At 42.7% G+C, this 21,717-nt stretch overlaps 2 protein-coding genes across 2 annotated transcripts in view; one reads left to right on the forward strand and one right to left on the reverse strand.

Moving 5' to 3' along the window:
• LOC131663734 (rhodopsin-like) overlaps window positions 1–21,717 on the reverse strand; it is a 409,861-nt gene that overhangs the window by 383,183 nt on the left and 4,961 nt on the right. The window lies entirely within an intron of this gene.
• Window positions 20,048–20,653, forward strand: LOC131663585 (uncharacterized). Its single transcript, XM_058934061.1, has one exon. It carries the CDS (start codon window positions 20,048–20,050, stop codon window positions 20,651–20,653), a length of 606 nt encoding a protein of 201 aa, XP_058790044.1.

Below are 21,717 nucleotides of genomic sequence, written 5' to 3' on the forward strand. Positions count from 1 at the left end.
AATTCATTAAAATCTATCCAAAAAAGACCAGAAATTAAGATTTTGAACGATAATAAGTATTGCAACATACGAGGTGTGTTCAAAAAGTAAGGTGACTTTGTATTTTTAAGAAAAAATATTTATTTATTTATCAATATTTATGTTGTCCCCTTCAGAGTAATCCCCCTCAGATACAATACACTTATGCCAACGGCTTTTCCAATCCTCAAAGCACTTCTCATAAGCACTTTTCGGTATAGCCTTGAGCACTTCCAGCGATGCAGTCTTTATCTCTTCAATCGTTGCAAATCTCCGTCCTATCATAGGTCTCTTTAGTTTTGGGAACAAGAAAAAGTCACATGGGGCCAAATCCGGTGAATATGGTGGCTGAGGCATGATTGTGGTGTTGTTTTTGGCCAAAAAATCTCTCACAAGCAAAGATGAGTAGGGGCATTATCGTGATGCAAAAGCCATGAATTGCTTTTCCACAATTCTGGGCGTTTTCTTCGTATTGCTTCTCGCAAACGGCGCATAACTTCAAGATAATACTGTTTATTGACCGTACGTCCATATGGTAAGAACTCCTGATGCACCACGCCATGGTAATCGAAGAAAACAGTGAGCAAAACTTTGACATTTGATCGAACTTGGCGTGCTTTTTCCGGTCTTGGCTCATCTGGGCTCTTCCATTGGGACGATTGGACTTTGGTTTCGATATCATAACCATATACCCATGATTCGTCATCAGTTATGACCCTTTTGAGTAAATCTGGGTCGTCGTTGACGTCATTCAACAGTTCTTGAGCGATGCTCATGCGACGGTTCTTTTGGTCAAAATTTAGCAATTTCGGAACAAACTTCGCTGACACACTTCTCATGCCCAAAACGTTAGAAAAAATTTCATGGCACGAGCCAAGCGATATACCAACGTCCTCAGCAACTTCTCTGATAGTGATTCAACGATTTTTCAGAACAATTTTCTTCACTGCTTGAACGTTTTCATCAGTTGTTGACGTGCTTGGGCGTCCAGAGCGAGGCTCGTCATTGGCATCTTCCAGACCATCTTGGAAGAGTTTGTACCACTTGTAAACATTTTTTTTCCTCAGAACAGTTTCACCGTATGCCATCGTCAACATTTCAAGTGTTTCGGAGCACTTTATTTTATTTTTTACACAAAATTTGATGCAAATCCTTTGATTCATATTTTTCGATAGCAAGAAATCGCCGAGCACGCAAAACACTTATAACCTTTACGCCTCTCACAACCAAACAAAAAATGCTATACACTTAAAACTTGGTACAGATGTTCGGGAAGAGTGTACCAACATAACAAAACAAAAAAATCGATAATCGAAAGTACGTTGCCCGTAAAATTTGAAAAGTCACCTTACTTTTTGAACACACCTCGTATACAAATATAGAACGCAGATATACAAATGATCAACATGAGTTTAAAGAGGCAAAGACATCTTTAAGGATGTAACTTATTTGTTGATATGCCTATCACGTTAATCTGTTTAGGCACATAATTTATCATCATTAGTATAATAAGACACGCCAATTTGAAATTAGACATACAAGGGCGAACAAGCTTGGATTGGTATTCTTGTTCTGGCTCTACTTTTTGCTCGTCATCACAATTTCCACTAGCGTGCAAATATACTTTGTCGCTAAACAATAAAAAACATGAGAAATCTTTAATTATCCTTGTTACTAGACTTGAGGCAGAGAAGAAATTGATGCTCCACCGATTTACTCCTAACCATTGAAGGAACGAGCCTTTTTTTCGAAAATTTCATCATATAAAAAACTTGTTCCGAGAATATTATTCCCATGACAAAGTGACGAGGCCATTCACTCGTGAAACGAAAGCTATTCTAGAAAATAACCTTATTCCTAGCTTTTATTACGCGATTCACGTTGGGTTCCGATCTACGATCAGTTCGACATTGAAAAGATCATAAAATTGGCACCCAAATAGGGAACCGAACGTGTGATTTTTACGTTTAAGATTATTTAGATTAAGAAAATAAAAAAAGTTTGTAAAGATTATTTTTTCATTTATTGAAGGTTAAAAGCCTTTTTTACGTTATTTAGAATATTTGGAAAAGAAAGAGAAAGCAAATGAATAAAATAAAACAGAGGAAAATATATACGATGACCGTCTGCAACCTTCGCATTCCAACGGTCCGGAGTCTCATCGTTAGCCCCGCGTAAAGCCGCTCCACAATATCCAAAAGCAGATTCGCGAATGCACTCTAGAGAGGTAACATCTGATGAGCAGAACCGCAGTTAAAATGGTTATTCCACTCCAACCTGCTCCTCTGGTGGGATATTTCCACTGGTACCAATCGGGCTCTTAGAGCCACATTTTCCCGGTGCTCCCACGCCAATCGTTCGGTTTGCGAGAGAGGCCAACCAGCAAACAACGCCGCTCCGAACGGGCTCATTGACGACGTCAACTCATTCTTCAGGTACGCCACGAGCTCAAGTGTCGCTGTTTCGCTGTTAACCTCTATAGCACCCCTGGCCGACGAGGGTATGAAAGCGACTTCCATTGATGATCACTGTTCGCTAGAACCACGGGCGAAAATGATCTCACTGCCCCGGGGAACGACTGATGGCCACTGAGACCATACCATTGAAGCGAATAAATGTATAGAGACTGATGTTAATAATTAGCTTTTATTATAAATAGTTTATACGGAGCTGTCAAAATAACGACAGTTGAGAAAAATAATAAAACACTTTTTTTAATGCGATAGTAACAAAACAATCATGCTGCGGCAACTTCAGCTTCGAACGAAGAATTCGCATTCGAACGTAGAACTCGGTTCGTCAAGCTCGCCATACCACCCCCCTGCGGAGTGAGGAAGTTCAGGGTTGAAAACGATCTGGAAATCGCACTCTTCTTCCAGATCATGTGGTAACCACTTTTTCTGATGCTGGCGGTGTAGGCGAAAATGTAGGCTTCGGCGACGATATAAAAACTGTTGGTAACGTTGAATCAGCTGTAGGTCGGTGGAGGTTCTTGATCGTTCAAGATAAAGGCAGGCTTTACTCTGTCAATTGTAACAGTGATTGGCTTGTTGTAGATTTTGAGAGTCATTGTTTTATCGTTACGTTCAATAACTTCGTAAGGGCCTCTATACGGTTGTTGAAGAGATCATAGTTCTGGCCCTTCACGTAGCAGAACGTGCAGTGTTCGAGATCTTTGAAAACAAATATACCAGGTTTCGAGTGTCTGGAAGTTGTTACAGGTCGGAGACGAGCCACGTGCTCACGAATTGCAGCAAGAAAAGTTGGAATATCTTCGGAATTAGGGACGCTGGATGAAAACATCTCGCCTGGAAGACGGAAGGTATCCCCAAACACAAATTCGGTAGATAAAGCTCCAATATCTGGCTTGAATGCAGAACGAATGCCAAGGAGGACAAGTGGAAGAGCATCAACCCAATTGACATCAGCATGAGCCATGATAGCAGCCTTGAGGGGTCGATGAAGACATTTAACGAGCCCGTTGGCTGGAGGATGCCAACTGGGGGTATGCTTATGCATGATGCGGAAATAGTTGTCAAAAACACAAAATAAAAATGAAGTAAACTGTGAAACTCTATCCGATGTAATAATTTCAGGACAACCAAAACGCAAAATCCAACAGTTAAGGAATGCTTGAACGACGGTTTCCGCAGTGATGTTCTCAATAGGGTAAACTTCCGGCCATCGAGTAAAACGATCGACGACTGTCAAGCAGTACTAAAGAGAACGAACAGAAAGCAAAGGACCAATGATATCGACATGCACGTGCGAAAAACGGTGAGCTGGAAGGTCAAAAGTGCCAATAGATGACTTCACATGACGTGAGATCTTAGAGCGTTGACAATCCTAGCAAGCTCGAGCCCAATTGTGACAATCCTTACGCATGGAAGGCCAAACAAAACGATCGCTAATAAGTTTAACGGTCAAATTGGCACCTGGATGATTAAGGCTGTGGAGCTGTTCGAAAACTTGACGACGAAATGGAGCAGAGAGAAAAGGTCTTGCTTTACCTGTAGAAACGTCACAATATACTAGTGTTTGACACCCAGGAACTTCGATCTTTTTGAGTTGGAGAGATGTAGGTTGGTTTAGGAAAGTCTTGATTTCTTCATCTTTTTCTTGAGATCTTGCCAACGCCTCGTAATCCAAAGGTTTGGAAATTGCCTCAACACGAGAAAGTGTGTCTGCAATAATGTTGCTTGCGCCGCTAATATGCTGAATATCTGTGGTGAATTCAGAAATGAATGCGACCTGATTACGTTGTACAGGAGGTAATTTATCACGTTTTTGTTCGAAAACGTAAATTAGAGGCTTGTGATCAGTGAAAATGGTGAAGTGATGACCTTCAAGAAAATGACGAAAATGTTGAACTGATTCGTAGATAGCAAGGAGTTCCCGATAATACGCCGGTAACTCTACTTGTTTAGCGGTCAATTTTTTTGAAAAAAATGCGAGGGGCTGCCAAAAACCGTTAACAAATTGATGAAGACCTCCGTCAATAGCAAAACCCGAAACGTCAGTAAGTAAAGCAAGAGTTACGTCAATTTGAAGATGGACTAAAAGAGTGGCCGAAGAAAGACAATCTTTACAAGCTTGAAAATATTTTTTAAATTTTTGAGTCCACGGTACTTTTTGTTTGCCTTTGAGAATGGGATTACTAATGGTATCGTGGAGAGGAGCTTCAAACTCTGATGCGTGAGGAATAAATCGTCGATAGAAGTCCATCATCCCGAGAAAACGTCGTAAGTCCTGCGCAGTTTCCAGCGAAGAAAAATTTTCAATTGCCGTGATGCGCTCTTCAGGAGCTTGAATACCATCAGAAGATACAATATATCCGAGAAAACTGAGTTTTGGCACACCAAAGATGCATTTTGATGCATTAACCATAATTCCGTAACGAGAAAGACGGTCAAAAATAATTTTGAGATGTCGTTTATGCTCTTCAACGGAATGAGAGAAAACCAAAATATCGTCAATGTATACGAAGCAAAAATCTAAACCGGACAAAACTTCATCCATGAAACGTTGGAACATTTGACTAGCATTACGTAAACCAAACGTCATGAAAGGGAATTCAAAAAGTCCGAAAGGTGTAGAAATAGCAGTTTTGCAAATATCGTCTTTAAAAACAGGAATTTGATCGTAAGCTTTTACGAGGTCTATTTTTGAAAAAAATATATTGCCGGCTAAATTGCATGTGAAGTCATGTATATGCCGAACCGGATATCGATCTGAAATAGTGCGACGATTAAGAAGACGATAATCACCGCAAGGCCTCCAGTCCGACTCGCCTTTCGGAGCTAAGTGCAACGGCGACGACCAGCAACTCGATGAGGGGCGAGCTGTGCCAGCTTCGATCATATCGTTGAATTGCTGCTTGGCGATCTTAAGTTTATCTGGAGCTAAACGTCGAAACGTGCTGGAGACTGGAGGACCTGGAGTAGTGCGAATGTAATGAACGGTTTCGTGCTTTATGTCACGATGTTTACCGCAAGGACGAGTTAAATCGGGAAATTTAGCGAGTATGTGCGAAAATTCAGTTGAAGAAGATAAATCAACCGTTTTGACACTAAGCTGAAAAACTTTCTTTACTTGAGCATCTGTTTTTAAATTAGTAGTACCATCGACGAGAAGCTTCATACGCCAATCAGGTAGCAAATGGAAGTGCGACAGAAAATCGGACCCGATGATTGGCACATCAACGTCAGCGATGACAAACTTCCATTTGAATTCCCTTCGCAAACAAAAATTGAGATTGAGCGGGAGGAAACCGTACGTCTTAATTTTACTACCGTTTGCTGCTATCAAGTCAAAATTAGTGGCTGAAAAACGCTCACGAAGAAAACGACGAGGATAACAACAAATATCAGAGCCAGTGTTGATAAGAAAACTTCGTTTGGAGGTTTGATCCGTCACAAAGAGACGGCTCCCCGGAGACAAACAGTTCGACGCCGTCCTTACGAACTGCCGTCGGCGTTTCCTGGTACCAGCAGAGGCGTAAAGAATCAGAGCCTGAGTCTTGTCTAGACTGGCTGCGTTAACATCGTCCACGATTGTTGCTGCGATTCTCATTTCTGCGAGAATCGCGCGTCGAAAGCTCTGCGACTTGTTTGCTCAGAGACTCGATGGTGCAAATCAGCGTGCTATGCGACGACTCTTGCTCGATGGAAGTTGATGAAGATGCAGCTCTGACGGATAGAGGAGTTGCCGGTGATACCTCGATAATTTTGTCAGCGATTTCGATTGATTATCGAGGGTCAAAGCAGGTTGGGCAGTTATTTGCGCAGTGATGATCGCCTGGACGTAAGACGGAAGGCGCTGGAGCCAGAATTGACGCAATAGGTTATCCGGGATGATCGTCGTACCAATGAGCGTGCGAAGATAGCGAAGGAACTGCGAGGGTTTGCGGACGCCGAGTTCCTCCTGACTAATCAGACACTTCACACGCTGCTCTTCTGAAGCAGACAGACGCTCAATGTGTTTACTGCGCAAATATGTGTATGGAGTCTCGTTAGGAGGATTGCTTATGATATCCTCGACTTCCACAGCAACGCGCGTCTCCAATTGCGAAATAACATAATGAAATTTCGTTACTTCGTTGTTGATGTTTGAGATGAAAAATTGGGAATCCGCTTGCGCAAACCACATGCTTGGTCGATCGGACCAAAATGGCGGTAGCTTGATAGCAACCCGATGAACTGCTGGCGCGGGGTGAGGTTAGCCTAGGTGAGCGTACCGCTTGCTGTGAGGCCTGCTGCAAGCGCTCCATTCTGCTGCTGCTGTTGTTGCTGCTGCTGTTGGGCGAGTTGCTGAACGAGCCGCTCGTTGTCGGCACGAAGTTGATCGAGTTGCGCACGAATGTTGGCTGCTTCAACCTCGTCATCACGTGGGAATACCATTCTTCTTCTTTATAGTATTTATTTTTTGTAGTCGGGGTCACCAATGAAGTGAATAAATGTATAGAGACTGATATTGATAATTAGCTTTTATTATAAATAGTTTATACGGAGGTGTCAAAACAACGACAGTTGAGAAAAATAATAAAACACTTTTTTTAATGCGATAGTAACAAAACAATCATGCTGCGGCAACTTCAGCTTCGAACGAAGAATTCGCATTCGAACGTAGAACTCGGTTCGTTAAGCTCGCCACACCATTCTCAATCATCACAGGGACACAGCCCAGAGACACACTCGGTAGGGCCTCTGTCACGACACTAATACTCGCCACAGAGTCTCCCAATGACTCCAATCCGGATGTCTGTGCTCCAGTATCATACAGCGCACTGTAGGGTTTACCGCCGATGTCGCCGAATAACAGGAGCAGAGGACGATTCCCCGTCACCATATCTAACGTGGGAGGTATTTTCGTATCCAAAGGCGACCGGGTACCCGTTGTGTCATGCACAACACCCATCCCTGAAGACCTTTCGTCGCGTTTCACACTTTCTTTATACAGCTCCTCACTTCCAAGCAACCGACTTAGCTACTTAATGGACATGTTTGAAGTTCGGTAACCGAGGGTATCTTGCTGCGTTTCCCCGCTCGCAAGTTCTCTTTCACGTAATAACCACCTTGTGTTCTCTGGCCTATTATATATCTCCTGGGATTCGCTGTCATCAGTCACCTGTCAACAGCTGTCAAGTCGTCGGCTCAGCTCTCGCTAGTATTCATACGTCTCAGGCTCCGTGTCTTCTTGGACTCTTACGGATTCGTCCCATTTGCTGCGTGTCGTGCTAACAGCCCTCTACAAGTTACTGTGGAGAGAGTAGGGCTACTGTTCCCTGCTGGCCGGTTCTACAAACCGACGGATTGGGTCGTAGTTGATGCAAGTGCGGAACGTGCAATTGGGCGCCCGGCAATTTTAGCACGATTCAATTGCGACTTCCTGAGGGGAATCGGGGGTATAATGGCCAATTCAGTAGCACCAGTAACTTACTAGTGCTCCGCGTGCTTGGTAGTTCTAATGTCCATTTACGTAGGGACACTGTAACTTCTCGTGTTCCTCCCCATTGCAGCTGAAACATCTGCCGCGAAACGGCGATGGACCCTACGCCTCCTAGTCCTTGCTGTTGAGGTCCAGCAGAGGTTGACATCTGCAAAGACGATGCTGTTCGTGAGTTTGTATCTCTACTGGCAACCTTTACCTAGCTCTGAGCATTGGAATAGTGCATAGAAGCGTCAACGCGCTCACCGTGCGTGGGAGATCTCGACGGCAATTTCTGATACGTGGATCTTCCTCACTTTCCCTCTATAAACTACATCCTCCACCAACAAATGACCCTTAGAAAATGAGGATTGCCATCTCCTCTCGTGATCCTAATGCCTGTCTAAATATATTCTACATCACAAATGAGCTATGTTCGCAGAAATCGGACCTTAACGCCTCACCAGCCCAACCCCAAATATCTCCCCTACCAAACCACAAATAGGCTAACCCAACTAATCCCTGTCACAGCATGTTTATTAATTATTTTTTCTGTTATTAAATATATCCCATATCTCAAGCGAACTATATTAGTTAACCAAGATATCCCTAACCTCTAATCTTCCAGAACCCAAAATTATTCTAAAATCAATTCATCAAATAATTTTGTAATAATACTTTAATTCGTTTATAATTATTTCATGAAATTAATTCTGTATTAATGCTATGTCCGCTTTTTGATTCATTTAGAATTAATCCTAAAAATATTTTTAAAATAATTCAAAAATTATTGATAAATTATTTCATAAAATAATTCTGTAATAACATTCAAATTATTTTATAATTATTTTATGAATTAATTCTGAAGGAATCAAAAAGCGGGCAAAGAATTATTACAGAATAGATTTAATTATGAAGGTTAATGCTTTGAACGAATTGAATTTATTATTTTCATAATTTCAAAACTTACAAATACCAAGCAGTAAGATTAATTTCAAAGAAATTGATTTATTAGAGAAGTTGAAACAAATATTAATAGATGTAACATATGAGTTCAATGTTATGGACAGGATTATTGAAGAAACGTTAGATTTCCATGAAGAATACGAGGTGTGTTAAAAAAATAAGATGAATTTTTATTTTTATGTAAAAATATTTATTTATTCATCAATATTTATGTTGTTCCCTTCAAACTAATACCCCTCAGATATAATACACCTGTACCAACGTTTTTTCTAATTCTCGAAGCACTTCTGGTAAGCACTTTCTGATATAGCCTTGAGTTCTTCCAGCGATTTTTTCTTTATCTCCTCAATCGTTTCAAACCTCCGTCCTTTCATGGTTTTCTTGAGTTTTGGGAACAGGAAAAAGTCGCAGAGAGCCATATCCGGTAAATATGGTACCTGAGGTAAATATGATACTGGTTTTGTTTTTGGCTAAAAAGTTCGACATAAGCAACGATAACTGAGCAAGTACATTATTGTGATGCAAAATCCATGAATTGTTTTCCCACAATTCTTGACGCTTTGTCGTATTGCTTGTCGCAAATGGGGCATAAGATCAAGGTTATTGACCGTACGATCTGGTGGTAAGAACTCTTGATATACTACGCCACGATAATCAAAGAAAAAAATGAGCAAAACCTTGACATTTGATCGAACTTGACGTGCTTTCTCCGATCTTGGCTCTTCTGGAGTCTTTCATTGGGACGATTGGGCTTTAGTTTCGACGTCATAACCATAAATACATGATTTGTCATCAGTTATGACTCTTTGAGCATATCATAATCATCATTGACGTCGTTTAACAGCTCTTGAGCAATGCTTTAGAAAATCATCTGGATTAGAAAATCACTTTTCTATTCCAGAGTTTGCACCAATAAATCGCTATACAAATGATGTTGAAAAAGTACCATTTGAATATAAAAATAATGCCTTAGAAAATTGGAGAAACAGAAAAAAGGGAAAAAATTAATAGTTATAAACTGTAAGTAACAGATTTAAAAAAGTTTCATCAATAAATCAACTTAAACGTTGAACCAAATCAATAAATAAAAGTGTTACTTATCGAGAAAAAATTGCACGAATCTGCCAGTATACATTAAAGAATTTCAAAACTGCTATTAAAGTTGGTCCGATAGGTCATGACAAGAATATATGTAAATAGGTGTTACAAGCTCAAAGAGAACTCGGCTCAGAAGATGTACGATTCAAGGCTTCTGTGAATTTGATATTAATGTTTACAATTTTGTCCTAAAACATAAATTTATTACTTAAAAAAAATTAGAAGGTGCTTCAGAGCATCAAACTAGTGCTGATATGAAATCTTTTATACCAAGAATTAGAATAGAAAATATTTATAATTTAGATCAGAGTAGTTTTCAATTAGAAATGTATTCAGGAAGGACATTAGCGACAGAAAGAAAAAAACAATTACAATGATTGATACGGTCAGTTTCATCGACAACGCAGTTACACAATTCAACCAACTATATCAGCTACAGGGAAACTTCTATCACCGCTCTTTTCAGTATTAAAAGAATAAACCGGTGAATTTGGTCCTATAGTTCAATCAACTTTGATAAAACGAAATAATGTGCATGTGAAAACATCAAAATCTGGAAAATTAACTACAAGTGACATTATGTTTATGTATCATAATACAATAATATAAAAAAGTATTCTATAACAACATTTTATTTATTTCAGAGTAGTTCAAAATTTGGTTAATAGAATTATTTTATCCAAATGTTGGTCCTTAATCAATTCTTTTACTTGATTATTAGAGTGGACATTGTGATAGAGTTGTAGAGAAAACGATGCCAACGAATTGAATTGTTAAAATTCCCACTGAAACGACTCTTGATGGATATAGTTTTAGGGTTTGGACAAATTTCACGAGGCAATTTTCAGATCAAGTATAGATTATGATTTGAATTTACATTTAAGAAATAAGATTATAACATTACAATTGCTGTTACATAACCAATTTTCTTCACAGAGATATGCGATTTTTTAAAAGTATTTCTGGTATAAAAACGGCTATATTACTTAAAAACCAGATAAAACTGTTAATTTTAGTTTTGGAGAATCTTGTGACATCGAGGTCATTCTCAGTAATGCTTGAAGTAAGTGTAAGCTCAGAATTGCTCTGATTTGGCTTACGTATAACGCATAAGCCAGGACGAGTAATATTGTTGCGTAGATGAGATTGTATTTTTACGGGATAGGTAATAACTAAATGTTATTACGAATACACCAGATACTCACTTAATGTGTTCTTAAGGGAATCTGATGTAAATTTGTCAAACTCAAGCTTAATGAATGTCCAGAAAGATACTAGCAAAGAAAGGAAAGATAGCCAAATAAAATTATTCTTACTTTTGATTTAATTGCTTTAGTTTGTAATGAAAACTGCATCGCTCTTGCTCTCTACTCTCTATCTCTTTCAGCTAGTTTCTTTCGAGCTGACTGTCCTTCTCTACTTCACTATTGAATTCTTCTTCGTACTGTTGGAGTGTTGAACTCCCAAACTTCCAAACGTCCGAATGTCCGAACGTCGCTGTTGCGCGGCTTTGCGCACAGCTTTTATAGCCAGAAGGTGGTTGGGTGGAAATCTCCTTCTTCAGGCCCATGAAACGATGACGACTGAGTTTTGTATTGATGGAAAAATTTTCTTATCCTATCTAGTATTTTTTTATTGCCCTATGCGTGAGTTTTCGGAGAGAGAAAAGGCAATCCTTATTTAGCTTTGGCCCTTTTCTCCAAAGAGGGTACTTAGAGTATTATTTTCGAGAGTAAGAGTGACTATTATTTATAATTATTATTACGAATTTAATTGACTATAATAATATATAATACTTACTTAACATTAGAGAATTAACAGGAAATCGTAATAACTATAAAAAACAATAGTCCTAATATAAAAAAAATTAGGAAAACTTGCAAAATTTGTAAAATTCATTAAAAAAATTCATTATCGTTTTATTATTTCTTAATGTTTCTTTGCATCCTCCTACAAATTGAGTTCATAGACTTGGCTTTCCATCAAACTTAGATACTACGTTTAAAGCATCTTTCAACAGTACTACACACCCTGATACTATTTTAGTTTTAGTATAATGTCTGCCTCGGAATTACTACTATTATCTAATTTTGGCAGCATTTTGTTATAATTATTAAAAGGTAAATTAGTGATTGGACTAAGATCACTTAAGACTTGTGAAGTAGACGCAGTTTTGACTCTATGCAAGGCTCTGATTGAATTAAAATCTTTATTCAAAGCAGAACTGTCTTTAAGATTTTTTAAGTCCGGGGGTAACTTGGTTGATCGTCTAGTATAGCAGCAGAAAATTGTAACAGATTGGAGAGCGAGGCAGCGCAGCTGATCAATTGGAAGAGCATCGACAGTTGATTTTCTTCATCAACAATTACTGCTGATCACCGTAATTACACCGCAGGGTAGTTGTACCTCCCTTTATTGTCACGTGACAAAATACATTCGAAAGTATTTTGTCAATCGCGATTTTTGTATTCGCGCCGAGCGTTAGTTTTCGCGGCAATTTTTGAATTCTCTCTCTCTCTCTCTCTCACCGAATATTAATAATTAATTGTAAATCCTATTCGCGTGCGTTAGTCTTTCGGCCCATAAAAGACTGTAGTTTTTATTGATTGAATTAGTTAATTTTATTCGTTATTTACGTCATTTCGTTTCCTGTTAGCTTAATTAATCTATAAAGGCTTAGGTTTTAATCCGATTTCATCTAGGGGATTAAGCGGATTAGGCATAAAGTTAGTCACACCTAAGATAGATCGAGTGTCGCAAGTCAAGTGACTTAAGGTGAGTTCAACTCGGTTGGAAAGAAGACACTGAAACGAAATTATCAGACGTAACGGCGAATAAACGTATAACTATACGTGTTTAACGGAGCGGCGGTTAGCTCTTCATCATGGGAGTTTGTGCTTAAATAAATTTCTCATTCTTGCTAGATAATCACCCCGTTACAAAATATATGCCTTTAGTCAATAGTTTTCAAATACAAATTCAATTTTCAATAAACATTGGTAATTACTAATTAACCACAATTTTGTAATTTTTCACCAATATCAAACTTCTTTCGATCAATAGTTTCAAATATGTTTCATTTGTGGCAGGCAGAGCGACCGTTGAGTTCGCTCGCCCTGTTCGCCTCTCTCTCTTCCGCGTGCCTTACCCTGAGCCGCTGCCACATCGGTCTCGGTTGATTCAAACCGAGTATCGACGCACGGTGTGGCTCTGTTTCAGGTCTGATTCCTGATCGGCGTGGATATTTGGCACAGAAGAGACGGAACGAGAGCGGGAAGCGAAGGAAAAAGAGAGAGAAAAGTAGTGTCGCCGACGTGAGTCGCACATGTATGCGTAGCCGGCGGCACTCGGCCGTTTAGGTACCTGTAGGGAGGGGTGCGAAAGACATCGCGGAAAGCGTGAGATCGCGAGGGCAATACGGTTTTAACCAGCGACGTGATTCTTAGCTGGATTAGTCTCGCAACGAGTGAAAGTGTGACACGCGCTATCACCAGTTACTACCGAAAATACCAGGCATTAAAGAAGAGGACCAACTGTGCCGTGATCGACATATTCACCTTCTCCGAGGACAGCGTAGTCGAGCCAGCGGACGTGGACTTCCACTACAGCGCTCCCTCCTAAGGTCAGGTACCCTTGTTCATTTCTCGTTGCGCGCTTCGATTTCTCTGTCTGGGCATCGTATCGGCTGGACGCGGAAAGAGTGGTTGCGTGCATCGAATTCGCACCACATCCATGGGAATTCGCGGAAAAATTGAAAGGTGACGCTTTGTCCCCTGTACGTTAATTCGCACGGAACAGACTAACCCGGACTTGGCCGACGCACAAGTAGAACGCTGGATGTAAATAATGAGATTTGAATCAAAGTGTAATTAACCATTCAAGAAATGATTCTTATATAACCTGTCTCTCACTTATAATTAGATAAATCACGATTATTGATATTGCCGGATGATTAAAGCCCTCATTAATTTTCCGCGACGAAGCGATTATGCCTTCCGAGCCTTTTCCCTTTAAAATAATTTGTGACGCGACATTATTTGGGCTTATTTCGGACGCGAAACTTGAAAAATATAAACGAACGTGTTACATGGCATCCCTTATTATATATTATATAATATCCCTTATTATATATTATATAATATATAATAAGGGATATTATAGTCCGGAATTCTAAAATAGAAAATCAATTCGTGGAAATGAAAGAATTTGAAAAGGTCGGTTGAGGCTCAGAGGGGGGTGGTCGAACGACCGGCCGAGCTGCGTTAAGTCGCAGCTCGAACGGTGTTTGTTTGCACTTCTGATCTCGGGTTCACAGAGCGCGCCGATCAAGAGAGAGATGCGCGGTCGGATACGTAGCATGGTTGTGTTGTCGTAGCTGCGCTCAGGCACGGCAAAGGCCACTACTCACCATATTTACAGTATACGGCCGGTAAAAGGACGGACAAGCGTGGTGATTTAAGAAACTGTTATTGTCAATGTTGTCAGTTAGACGCTTGATCGGCACGGCTGTTGAATAGTGATTTGTTTAGACTAGCGGATTATCTAAGGTTCCGCCCTAGCCTGGGAGCCGCGGCGAGAGTGAGTAGTTAGAATAATGGTGTTTTTATTGTGAGATTAAGGACTCAGAGCAGTGCGTATAATCCGCACTGCCTGAAATATTATTTTATTTTATGGATATTGGAGTTGTAACGGACAAACGAGAGTCAAAGCGAATGCGTAGAAGTCGCATCCGCCGACAAAGAGTGTAGGTCGGACTGTGATTAAGGACAAGTTAGTGCCCTTTGTTTAATTTTGTTTTTTTTATATAATTATCGTCGGTTGTGCCCACATCGCGAGCGTGACAGTTGATCGGGTATCCGGGCGGCGCGAGAAGCAAGCGACTCATCAAGATGCCGCCGAATGGCGTGAAATCCTAAAGGACAGATCGGTACGGGCTCTTAAGCGGCGAATCAATGAGACGCCGCCCGCGGAGTTAATAAGTCTCCTTAAAACTTATGGTCTTAGCGTGATAGGTAGCTTCAGGGAACTCCAGGAGCGCATTATGTGCTACATGATCTCGCGTGAGCGGCCGGAACTTAATCCGCCCCTGAGTCCTGGCGACTATGAGACGGGTTTGATGCCGGGCCCACCGGAGGGTATTCTGCCTGAGGAATCGAGCGAGGTCAATATGGACCTGCAACCGGATAAAAGCGGAGTGAGCGACGGACGAGTGGAGGGCCAGATCAAGCCTGCGTTAATTCGCAGGCGAGAGAGCTTGGCATCCGCGGACGAGTGGCCGCGACCGGTTGCGGCGCTGAGAAGCGGGTCAGAGTATAGGAACGAGGACGGGCAAGATAATGTCCAAAATGCGTCGGATGATGGGGCGACGGCTCCCGTCCATACGAGGAATGAGTTGGCGCCTCACGGAGAGGTAGATTCCAGGGTATCGGGGGCGGGGGGGGGGGAGTCCAACATTTTCGGACAAGTATGGAATATCGTCGCGAGCCTGCCTGAATTGGTTATGCGTAGGGAAGTACGAACAGCGTTATCCGAGAACGCGAATAATTTATAACGCGTAGAAGAGGCCGCGTTGGGAATGCAAGCAGGTAGGCAGGATGCGCCGCGTGCTGAGGGCATAACGGCAGCTCGGACGCCGCATAGGCGGAGCCGGGAGGAGCGATTATCTCGTTCTGCATCGCGCCGTCGGTGGGAAGGTAGCTCGCGTGAGCCGGTTTCAGAGGACGAATTTTTTTCGGAAAAGGAAAGCGACGAAACCGAGGAGGGAGTTTTAGGGTTGTCCGACAGGGAAACGAGTACTCCGGCATTATCACGCGGGGTAGGGGAGGTCATGAAGAACTGGGAGGAATTAGTGAAGGAACTGTTGAAAGGCGGAGCTCTATGATCACACCGTGAAGATAGAGGGTACGTCACCGCGCGCTAGACCATGGTTTACCTATTCAGGGGGATCTGAAGAGGAGCATAGGCCGAGGTGCCCATCGGCAAGTGAATGGGAAGATAGCTGGAGCGAGTCATCGAGTTCGGATGAGTGTGAGCCGGGCACAGCGGGGCTGGTCGGTCGCAGACCGAGGCGCCTAAGGACTTTCGGACGCTCAGGTCTGCGTCAGCCCCGACGTTATTCGAGCGTCAGCGGACAAGGAAGAAGAGATGGCAACCGCCCCAGGCGGCCGACAGTATACTAGTTCAGGACGCGGCATATAGAAGTTCAGCGGAACCAGCGAGAAAAGTGGCAAGGACGGCGGTGATAGAGGCGGAGAAGAACGTTAAGGTGACACCGGAGGATAGATCGAGTGCGCGGCGTTCAAGAAGGCGGTTAAAGGGGAAGAATAGCGACATGTCAAAGAATGAAGTGCTCACGGCTGCAGCACAGCAGGGCGAGGATGGTAGGCTGACCTCGGGTGCAGGAGCCGGCGGAGGTATACTCGTAAGTGCGAATAATTCCGCACCCTCGGCCGCTCCGGCAGACCCGAGTGCAGTACGGACGCGAGCCTCGGTCTCGCCGAGTTTAGTTCCCCAGCAGAGTGGCGCGCAGCAAGGCAGTGAGGGCACAGGCGTGAGTTCGCGCACGTTCGGGGGAAATTGTTTTTCGTGTGGAGGACGGGGGCATAGGAGCTCGCAATGTCCGAATCGCGTTAACCGCGACAGAGGTAGACCGCCTCCGACCTGTTATCGGTCTAGACAAGCCGGACACTTTGCCAATATGTGTCCGGGGGCCGTGGTTAGCTGTCAGGTTTGCGGGACCGCGGGGATAGTTTTCCAGAACTGCCTCAAGTGTGCGGGTGGACTGGAACCACAGGGAAACTCGCAGGTGGGAGCCAAAACTCGCTCGTCGACCCCTGCTTGGGTTTGCTCGGGCGAGCGCGGTTAGCGCTTGAGGTGCACCGGAATAGGGTGGCTCGCGCAACGAGATCCGTCAATGGGGAGGTAAACGGTAATGAAGTGGTCGAGCCCGGTGAGGCTGCGTTGTTATTCGCAGCCGGGCCGCGCGACCAAAATAAGAACGGCACGATTGATAGGTCGGTGCGCGGAATTGGAGGCGCGTACTCAGAAGAAGTTACGGATAGGGCAGAGGAATTTTGGGATAGTCTGTCGCGCCATTATGAGCAGTTGAAAGTGTCGGATCTCGAGGATGTCGAATTTGGGAAAACAGTAGGAATCGAAACAAAGAAACCGCGAGATATAGTGGATGAGAGGGAAGATCGCACTGTCGCAAAAAGGAAGTCTGGAGTAGTGAGTGAGCGATCCGATCGAGGGCAGGTTGAGCGCGTGGCTGAAGAGTCGCCACGACGCACTCAGCTGCTCTCGGATGCGCTAAAAGAGAAAGAGCGATCCGATTGAGCTCGAGAAGAGTGCGTGATGGAGAAGTCTCCACGATGCTTCCTGGTGCTCTCGGATGCGCCTGAGGTAAAAGAGAGGTTCGATGGAACGCGGGTAGAGCGCGGGACGATGGAATCACCGCGATGCTCTCCGCGACTCTCGGACAGCCGCAAGCGAGGCTGTGAAACGATGAAGGCAACAACGCAGCTCAGGTGGCCGTAGTAGAAAATAGATTTTTTCTAGCCATTAAAATAAATGGAAATAATTATTTAGCGTTGTTGGATTCGGGTGCGCAGGTGACGGTCGTGGGCCCGGGATTAGAGACTAGGTTTGGGTTGCGATTGAGGCCGCCAACGATATTCGGGTGAGGAACCGGACCCTTTGGGTGATCTTAAATTATACCTCGAGATAGGAGGGAAGAGTGGGACGTTGATCGCGTGTGCCGTAGCGCAGTGCGCGCATGATTTGATTTTGGGCGCGGATTTTTGTAACGCATGGATGCAGGATATTAGCATCGAGAGACGGGAATGGCGACCTAAGGGCTCGCGAGAATGGATTCCCTTAGCGAGTAATACGGATGGGACGGCACATGTGTTCGCCGAGTGCGCAGCACTCGTGAGCTATATGAAGGCGCAGCGTAAACGGGTATTGGCGTTGGTGCACAGCATAGTGCCCGAATCCGGAATTGTCCGGGCCGTGACGAATTTAATCAAACACGTGATAGATGTGGGGGATGCGAGACCGATTAAAATGCCTATGCGACGGATGTTGCCACCGATCTTGAAGTTTACTCAGGAAGAGACGACGAGAATGTGACGCGCAGGGATAATCAGGCCGTCAGACAGTCAATGGATTAGCGCGCCGGTCGTGGTGAAAAAGGCAGATGAGACGTATCGATTTTGTCTGGACTTCCGTCCAGTAAATAAAGTGACAAAGAACGATGCGTACCCGATGCCTAGTCTCGATTCAATTTTGGATCGACTGCGCGGCGCCGTATTTTTGTCAAAGGATGATCTCAGGTCGGCGTTTTGGCAGATTCCCTTAGACGATAAAAGTAAACAATTTACTGCGTTTGCGGTTCCGGGGTTGGGACTGTGGGAGTTTGATAGAATGCCCTTCGGCCTGGTAAACGCGCCCGCGACGTTCATACGCTTCATGGACGCGCTATTCGGACCGGAATTTGCGCAGAATGTTTTCTGGTATACGAGGTGTGATCAAAAAGTAAGGTGAATTTTTATTTTTCTCAAAAAATATTTATTTATTCATCAATTTTTATTTCATCTCCTTCAAAGTAATCCCCCTCGGATATAATGCACTTGTGCCAACGCTTTTTCCAATCCTCAAAGCATTTCAAAAAATCATTTTTTGTGATCTTGTTTAGTTCATCCTTCGATGCCGTCTTTATCTCCTCAATCGTGGCAAAACGCCGTCCTTTCATGGGCCTCTTCAGGTTTGGGAACAAGACGAAGTCACAGGGGGCCAGATCTGGGGAATACGGTGCCTGTGGCATCGTTACTGTGTTGGTTTTAGCCAAAAATTCGCGCACAAGCAACGATGTGTGAGCAGGGGCGTTATCATGGTGCAAAAGCCAATTTTTATTTTTCCACAAATTCGGACATTTCTGGCGGATTGCTTCACGCAAATTGCGCATAACTTGCAGGTAATATTCCTTATTTACTGTTCTACCCTGTGGCAAGAACTCATGATGCACCACGCCCCTGCAGTCAAAGAAAACTGTAAGCAAAACCTTTACATTTGATCGAACTTGGCGTGCTTTTTTTGGTCTTGGTGATCCAGAATGCCTCCACTGGGACGATTGAGTCTTAGTCTCGACGTCATAACCGTATACCCATGTTTCGTCACCTGTTATAACCCTGTTGAGTAAATCTGGATCATCGTTGACGTCATTCAGTAGCTCTTGGGCGATGCTCATGCGGCGTTTCTTTTGGTCGAAATTGAACAATTTCGGAACAAACTTCGCTGACACACGTCTCATATCTAAAACACTCGTCAAAATTGATTGGCACGAACCAAATGAGATGCCAATATCATCAGCAATTTCTCTAATGGTAATTCGACGATTTCCCAACACTATTTTCTTCACTTCTTCAACATTCTCATCAGTTGTTGATGTGCTGGGGCGTCCAGAACGAGGTTCGTCGTCGGTGTCTTCTCGGCCTTCTTGGAAGAGTTTATACCACTTGTAAACATTTTTTTGGCTTAAAGTAGACTCACCGTATGCCACTTTCAGCATTTCAAGTGTTTTGGAACATTTGATTCCATTTTTCACACAAAATTTAATGCAAACTCTTTGATCCATGTTTTTAGACAGCAGCAAATCGTGGAGCACGCAAAACACTTCTAACCTTGATGCCTCTCACAAACAAACCAAACATACTACAAAGCTGAAATTTGGAACGTATGTTCTAGACGAGTGTACCGACATAACCAAATAAAAAAGTCGAAGATCGAACGGACGTAGCCCGCTAAATTTCAAAATTCACCTTACTTTTTGATCACACCTCGTATGGACGACTTATTGTTAGTGAGTGCGAATTTTGAGGACCACATGCAGTGGTTGGAAAGAGTACTTCGGCGTTTAGTTGAGGTAGGCTTGAAGATCAACCTCAAAAAATCGGACTTCTTTTGTACGCAGGTGACGTATCTTAGCTATAGGCTGGACAGTGAGGGTCTGCGTCCAGACCCAGGCTAGATTCAGCCGATTATGGACTACCCGGCGCCTCGATCGATAGAACATCTTCGGACTTGCCTGGGTATGGTGGGTTGGTACGCGAAATTTATCGAAAATGAAAGTGACATAAAGGTACTACTCACGAAATTATTGGGGAAAGATGAGCCGTGGGTTTGGGGCGGTGAGCAACAGGAGGCATTTGAGCGACTGAAAAAATCGCTCACTGAAGCTCCTGTGCTTGCGAACCCGGACTTGGGAACTAAATTTCCGGGAATGAGTGATACGAAGTTAAAAAAAGGAAACTTCGACAGACCACAAATTCGAACCTTATTTGCAGATCAGTACTTTGTTACGAGAATGAACGAAACTGAGAAGAAAGCATGGATCAGCTTCAAAGCAGTAGCACAAAACTTCCTGGGAAATCAAAAAAGTGATCAGTCTCAGATTCTAGTTAATAAACTGCTGGAGAATTATCAGAAATTGGGTTGTTTGATGAATTTGAAATTATATTTCCTGCAGTCTCATCTGGACTATTTTTCCGTAAATCTCGGGGACTACACTGAAGAACAAGGTGAACGATTTCATCAGGATATACAGGAAATGAAACGTAGATACCAAGGAAGATGGGACATAACATGATGGCAGATTTCTGTTGGATGTTAAAGAGGGATATTGAAACAAAAGGAAAGGAGAGAAAAAGAAATTCACTACACAGATCGCTTGAAAAGACGCGAGTTCGATACAAATGAAGAAAATGACGAATTTCTGAAATAAGTTTACGGCTATTTTGATACAGAATCAGTTCATGCAGACGCAGAGTAATTTTTTGACTATCAAAATTTTTCTTACTGTTACTTTACGGAGGAAATTCTTTTTCTTTCGAATTGAAATTCCTATATTGTGTTCCGGATTAAGGGACAGTTTTTTTCAGACTTAGGGATCTGCGAGTTTTGATAATTTCTAAATCCTGTTCTGCCTCTGAGAGTAGTACAATTTTACTCTTTTAATTCAGCATTTGATACTCTGATACTATTACCGCAGTTTTTGTTTAGACAGGGAATTTTCAAGATTAGTGGTGGTTATCTGCAGACTTATGTGGTTATGAATTTCGAAAACCTATAAAAGATGCTCTGCACCTGAGTCTACGTGCAACTTTATTCTTTAAGCTTGGCACCGGATACTCCGATTCCCTCAATCCCCGTAATTTTCTACCGTGACAAGAATTTTTCCGTATTAGGGACGGTTTTATGCAAACTTAGAGGGTTGCATAACTCTGATATCCCAAAATTCAACTTCAGCCCATTAAAATATAGAACTGTAGTTGTAAATATTATACCAGGATCCAAACTCATCTATGAAAATGTATTATAAACGGAAGAATCCAAATTTAGTAGAGATTTTCCGAATTTTAAAGGTAGTTTACCCCGATTACGAGTAACTGAAGGATGTAGGGCCATCTGACGGTGGACTCGGATTCAGCACACCAAAAAACATAAGTGTACATAGGTGCCATCTTTGGAACGGCCCACTTTATTTTTGTGTGTCTGTGTAATTAATAATTTTTTTAAAAACAAATCACCAAGACATTGATGTGGCAGAGGTGAAGAGAAAGGCACGCGGAAGAGAGAGAGGCAAGGTAGGGCGAGCAATCTCAACGATCGCCTCACCCGTCACAAGATGCAGAGATATATTGAAAAACCTAT

Source organism: Phymastichus coffea, unplaced genomic scaffold, assembly GCF_024137745.1.
Source record: "Phymastichus coffea isolate CEN01 unplaced genomic scaffold, Cenicafe_Pcof_1.1 PCOF00002, whole genome shotgun sequence".
Lineage (NCBI taxonomy): Eukaryota > Metazoa > Arthropoda > Insecta > Hymenoptera > Eulophidae > Phymastichus > Phymastichus coffea.